The following is a 5,964-nucleotide window of genomic DNA, read 5'->3' as shown; positions in this document are numbered from 1 at the left end:
GTGTAGTCACAGCCTGGGGCGCTGTGGACACGCACACACAGCCTGGGGCGCTGTGGACACGCACACAGCTCCCCGTGTAGTTGCAGCCGTAGCCTCTTATTTTGTTGTCTTCTGAGCAAGCATGGCATTGGCACTTCATGATGGTTCTATTTGGCTTAACCTGTCTGTATCCTTCTTATTATTTTGTTGCTGTTGGGAATTGACCTGAGCATGCCCAGCAAGTGCCCTGCTACCAAGCCACAGCCCCACCATGTCTTGGTAATTCTCTTGTTCCGACTGAAGCACAGTGATTGAGTGTTCTTCAGAGGGATCGCTATCGCTGAGCTCCATCGTTGAGGAGTAGAGAGTGGGTGTTCATCCATACTATAGTTGTGACTTTGAACCAAGAGCGTAGGAGAACTGACCAAAGGGCTTATCAAATTGTGCACAAACTCAAAAGCTTTTGTGTACTGTGTAAGAAACAAACTGCTGGTCACCCCTGGAGGCACAAGCTGTTCTTAGCTCCTCAAGAGACCAAAGTGCACGGATCATAAGTTCAAGACCTGCTTGGTCAGCTTAGTAAGGTCACGTCTCAAAGTCAAAAGTAAGAGGAGGGCTGGGATGTGGTTCAGTGTTGGGGCTCTTGCCTGATGCGCCCCAGTCTTAGCTTCAGTCCCCCCCCCCCAGCGCTGTGGGAAAAAACCAACACCCCAGACCCACAAGCAATCACCAGACAGATAATAAACCACTGATTCTAAGGAGAAATAGGGAACTATTGTATGGTTGTAATCTTTACACACACAAAGTATACACATGTTAAATGAGCAAGATAGATTTTCGCCTCAGTGTTTATCTGTGTAATTGCCACTTAAATCCTGAGAATATTTTCCGAAGCCCAGATGGGAGCTTATCTGGGTTCATAACATTCAGACACCAAGTTCCAGATGGCTCATGGCGGGTCTGGGGTAGCTGGGGCTGAATCATTACAGCCACCCTTTCTCTGCTGCAGGGGAGCACGGCTTTAGATGATGCAGCATGGGCCTGACTGCCACTGGCAGCCCAGGTGTTGCAATGACCAAAGTGTGTCACAGCAGCGATCACACTCCCTGAGCACAGCTCTGGTCCGCCTGTTCCTGTTCTGGGTGCTGAAGGTTTGAGCCCCAGAGATTTGCCTCAGACCCCATAGTGTGGAAATAGCAGTTAGAATTAAACTCAACATTACCAGGGGCTGTTTCTTCTTATTTAAAATAAAGGTGTATTTTTATTTTACTTGTATCGGTGTTTTGCGTGCAGGCATATCTGTTTATCATGTGTGTGCAGTACCTAGAGAGGCCAGAAAAGGGCATGGGATGCACTGGAACTTGAATTATAAATGGTTGTGAGCTGCCATGTGGATGCTGGAAACTGAATCCAGGACCTCTGGAGGAGTAGCTAGTGCTCTTAACCCTGGAACTGATTCTCCAGCCCAGGGAGACTGCTTTTTATTGGTGACCCATTGTTGCGTTCTGTTTCTAAGTCCAGGTGATGGTGGTAGTGTTCTTTAAAGGCAGGGTCTCCTGTGTTGCAGGCTGGCTTAGAACTGACTGCGTAGCTGAGGTTGACCTTGAAGTTCTGGTCCTCTTACCTCCACCCCCCAGTGTACCACCACACCAGGCTAGCGCTGGAGGTTAGTGTAGGTGCTGGGGCCGGAGAGGGGCTCAGCAGTTAGGAGTGTTTATTCCTCAAGGTCAAGGCCTGGAGTTGGCTTGGCAGCGTCCATGTTCCTGCACATCTCAGCACTGGGGGTGTAGGGACTTGAGACTTGCTGGCTTCTATTCTAGACAAACCAGGGGGTTCTGGGTTCAGGGAGACACTGCCTCAGAAGGCACGCATGGTCCTCTCGCATGTACATATACGTCACATACGTGTGCATGTATGTGTGCTCACACGCACTAACACACTAAGAAATACGGAAAAAATTTACGTGGGAAAATCTGTGCCCATGTTAGGAAAGTGGCATTGTTAAAATATTAAAGATTGTGTTCCAAAGATTATCCTTCAAAGCAAACTTGTGCAGGTACTAAAAGGAAAATCAAACAACTGCCATGTGCTTCAAGGTCCTGTAAGCAGACAGCACATGCCACTGTTTTCCTTTAGTCTCATAGGGCAAAACACTGTCGTGTTTGAAGCCGTCCAGCGATTATGTCGACATTTATAAAAGTATAAAAACACTTGCTCACTCACTCCTTCATTTGTTTTTAGCTGGAGGAGTGGGGACCTTCATCTTTCCTGTCCACCCTTAGGAGTTGGTATAGCTCTATCCATGCCGTGTCCCTTCACCCTCAGCCCCACTTTCCTTAAGTATTTTTATTATTATTATGCTCATGCTCATCTTTACACTCATATCCTTGATTTTTCTTTTCAACTTGATCTATTCATTTCTTGCCAAACATTTGCAAGGCCCCGGTTTCATTCCTAGTACTGCAGAGGGAAGGAGTAATAACATTCAGGTTTTACAGGATAAAGTCATTGCAGGAAGCATCAGATTGCTGTAAAGAAACTCAGAAGAAATTCATGAGCCAGGTGTAGGTGCACACCTGAAATCTAGCACTTGATGTGTAGGTGGAAGGATTAGGGGTTCAAGGTCAGCTGGGCCTCTAATAGTTTAGTTCTGCACTCTGATCTTCAGGCAAGCTTTATTTGTTAAAACACAAAGAAAATATCAGTATGGCACACGGCACACATTTCCCTCTTACCGCTGTCTCCATCTTTACCTGTTTCCGTTCTCAAAACTGGTACTTAGCAGAGTTGAATAGGTCTGAATTACAGTTCCCGATTTTCCCAGATACTTAGCCCCAAACGATTAGCAGGAAAAATGTAATAGATCTTTTGCACTCTTTCTGAATATTCTAGTAGAAGGGAAAATTCAGAATATTTAGTATTTTGTCTTGAGGAGTGCATTGAGGAGACTGCTGTGAAATTGGCAGAATTAAAAGCTAAAGCAGGGGCTGGAGAAATGGCCCAGAGGTTAGACGTGTGTACCGCTCTTGCACAGGATGAGTTCCGCTCTCAGCACCCACAGGGGGTGGTTCGGAACCACGGTTAACTCCAGCTACTCCCAGCTCCGGGAAACCTGATCCCTTCTTCTGATCTGTGTGCATATTTACACTCAATATGCATAAATTATGCACACAGATACATGTACACATAATTAAAAATAAATTCTGTAAGATAACCTAATACAATTAAAACGTGTGATTTCCTGAAAAGCAGAATTCAATAAAACTGATGCTATTAGGTAGAAAGTAACATGAGTTTTAAAATAATCTTTTTCTTTTCTGATTGTTTTACCAGTCCTATTTTGTGACGGACTATGACCCGACCATTGAAGACTCATACACAAAGCAGTGTGTCATCGATGACCGAGCGGCCCGGCTGGACAGTAAGTAAACCCTGAGAGCTTCCGTGCCCTCTCTCCCCATCCCCGCCACCCCCACCCCCACTGGGGATTAAACAGTGGGTCTTGCATGTGCCAGACAAGGTCTCTACCTCTGAGCTAGTCCTGGCTATTGTTCCACTGTCATTGGTCCTGATCTACCTGCTGATCAATTTAAATACTCCTCAGCAGATGGAAAGGAAAATAGTAATCGGATTGATTTTTGTTGTGGTGAAACTGATCATGTTATGTAACTTGCTGAAGTTACACAACATGGGGTCATTGGAAGAAACATCAGGGCTCAGCTCTTCATGTCTCTTGGTGAGTGTTAGGATAGGGGAAGTGGTCATAGAGAGAGTCAGTATTTGTTAACTGAGAGTTTATAGCTTTTGAGGCTTTAACACTAACTAACAACCCTTCCCCACTGAAGAAAACCTTGTTGTTTTAACTAGTAGGAAGATCAAGAAACACATTAGTGGCTGGACTAATGAGAGAGAGGGAGAGACAGAAAAAAAAACACAGACAGATACAGAGAGACAGACAGATACAGAGAGACAGACACGGACAGACACAGAGTGACAGAGAGAGAGACACACACACAAAATGAATCAACCATAATTTTTTAAAGATTTATTTTTATGTGCATGAATGTTTTGCCTGCATGGATGTATGTGTATTACATGCCAAGGAGGTCAGAAGAGGGTGTCAGACTCCCCGGGACTGGAGTTTGAAGCAGGCATGACCTGCCCTGTAGGTTCTGGGAGCAGACCTGGGCTCTCTGGAGGAGCAGCCAGTGTGCTTGATCACCGAGCCTTCTTCCCAGCCCCACCCCCGGTTTCCTGATTGAACTTACAGACATCTTTTCCAAGATCTTTACATGGAGAAGATAAATAGCCAAGTGATTTCTAGAGCTGATTTGGTTCCATCTGCTTGGATGCGTTTGATATTTTTAACCTTGTAATTGGTATGCTAATATATTCTAGCCACAAAATCAATCTGCGTGATGAAGATAAACTCTGAGACTGTCTGCCATTAGACTATGTCTGCCTTTGGTGTTAGAAATGAAATATTAAGACAGGAATGCCATTGCCTCTTACATCAAATAGGCTCTGGGGAGGGGGCTGCCCTTGTGGGGAGGTGATTTATAAAGTGAGAACACACTGATTTCTTTGTTGTTTTTCTTTAGTTTTGGATACAGCCGGACAAGAGGAGTTTGGAGCCATGAGAGAGCAGTACATGAGGACCGGCGAGGGCTTCCTGCTGGTCTTTTCAGTCACGGATAGGGGCAGGTTGGTGCCAGCTAAAGTGTGGGGATAGGTACATGTGTGAAAATGTCATATAGAAACCCACTATTATGTATATAATATATATGTAATATATATTATATAATATAGTATTGCTAATAAGAGCTAAAATCAGGAGTGCTAGGCTCTGTCCAGATTGCTATTTTATGGAACTGAGATTTCCATGTCTTTACAGTAGAAAAATGGTGGTACAGTAATAAATGAAACACAGAATTTTGATTCTTAGCACAATGTATTTATTTGCTTTTCAGTTTTGAAGAAATCTATAAGTTTCAAAGACAGATTCTCCGAGTAAAGGACCGTGATGAGTTCCCCATGATTTTAATTGGCAACAAAGCTGACCTGGATCACCAGAGACAGGTGAGAGCTGGGGATTCCATGCTTGGGAGGCTGTGGAAACGGAGCCTTTTCCTTAGGGGACAAAGAACACCCCTGCTCAAAAGCCTGGGCGGCACGGCACCAGCTTGGTGATGGGTCTGGCACACTGTCGCACAGAATGGCATGCACAAAGTGTGAAGAAAGTTGGGGGGAGTTGTATTTTCATTATTTTTACACAGAATCCAAGAAAGCTCTCTCTCTAAGCCTACATATGTCTGTATATAAGCCTATATATGTCATGTGCCAGGCTCGTGTGGTTTCTTGGATAACATCTAAACACTATAAGTTAAGACCATCTTTTGTCCCCCCCCCTTTCCTCTTAAAGAAAACTGAATCACCTTTCTTCTTTAAACCAAAAAGAACAAGAAAGAACAAAAGCAAATTCATCTTACAACAACTATTCAATTTGACAAACTCCTATGAAGAATCTTTATTTGATCACATCTTCTTCCTGCCTCCCTTTTTATTGTTTTCGGGTAGGGTCTTACTGTGTGGCCCAGACCGGTTTTGAACTTGTGATTCTTTGTCCCAGCCTCCCAAGTGCTATCATGCTTAGTTCACGCAGAACATAAAGCTACTCATACATGCTCAATCTGTTCACTGCGTCTCCACAATCACCTTTATTTAAAGGATAGTTGTAATGTAATTCCAGTATGCAGATATTCCCAGCTAATCTTCCTGGGTAGCCTGGGCTGGCCTGGAGTTTGTAGTCTGCGTTGATCACAAAAGGAAAATCCTCTTACGTTAGCCTTCTGGGATTATGGGAACGCACTGTGACACCTGGCTTTGGATTTTTCTCTAGTTGGATTAATAAACTGAATTTTCACTTATGCTTCACACTGGACAGCTCTGACGCTGGTGACCTTCAGTGTTAGTTTCTCTGAACCT

At 44.3% G+C, this 5,964-nt stretch overlaps 1 protein-coding gene across 1 annotated transcript in view; it reads left to right on the top strand.

Moving 5' to 3' along the window:
* Nucleotides 1-5,964, top strand: part of Rras2 (RAS related 2) — a 69,754-nt gene that overhangs the window by 54,253 nt on the left and 9,537 nt on the right. Inside the window, exons 2-4 of the mRNA XM_005351028.2 lie at nucleotides 3,313-3,400; nucleotides 4,581-4,683; nucleotides 4,950-5,058. Coding sequence (XP_005351085.1) covers nucleotides 3,313-3,400; nucleotides 4,581-4,683; nucleotides 4,950-5,058 — 300 coding nt within the window. The remainder of the gene's footprint in view (nucleotides 1-3,312; nucleotides 3,401-4,580; nucleotides 4,684-4,949; nucleotides 5,059-5,964) is intronic.

The sequence above is a fragment of the Microtus ochrogaster genome, chromosome 8, assembly GCF_000317375.1.
Source record: "Microtus ochrogaster isolate Prairie Vole_2 chromosome 8, MicOch1.0, whole genome shotgun sequence".
Taxonomy (NCBI): Eukaryota; Metazoa; Chordata; class Mammalia; order Rodentia; family Cricetidae; genus Microtus; species Microtus ochrogaster.
The sequence above is the reverse complement of the archived record's forward strand: the minus strand, read 5'-3'. Positions and strand labels throughout refer to the sequence as shown.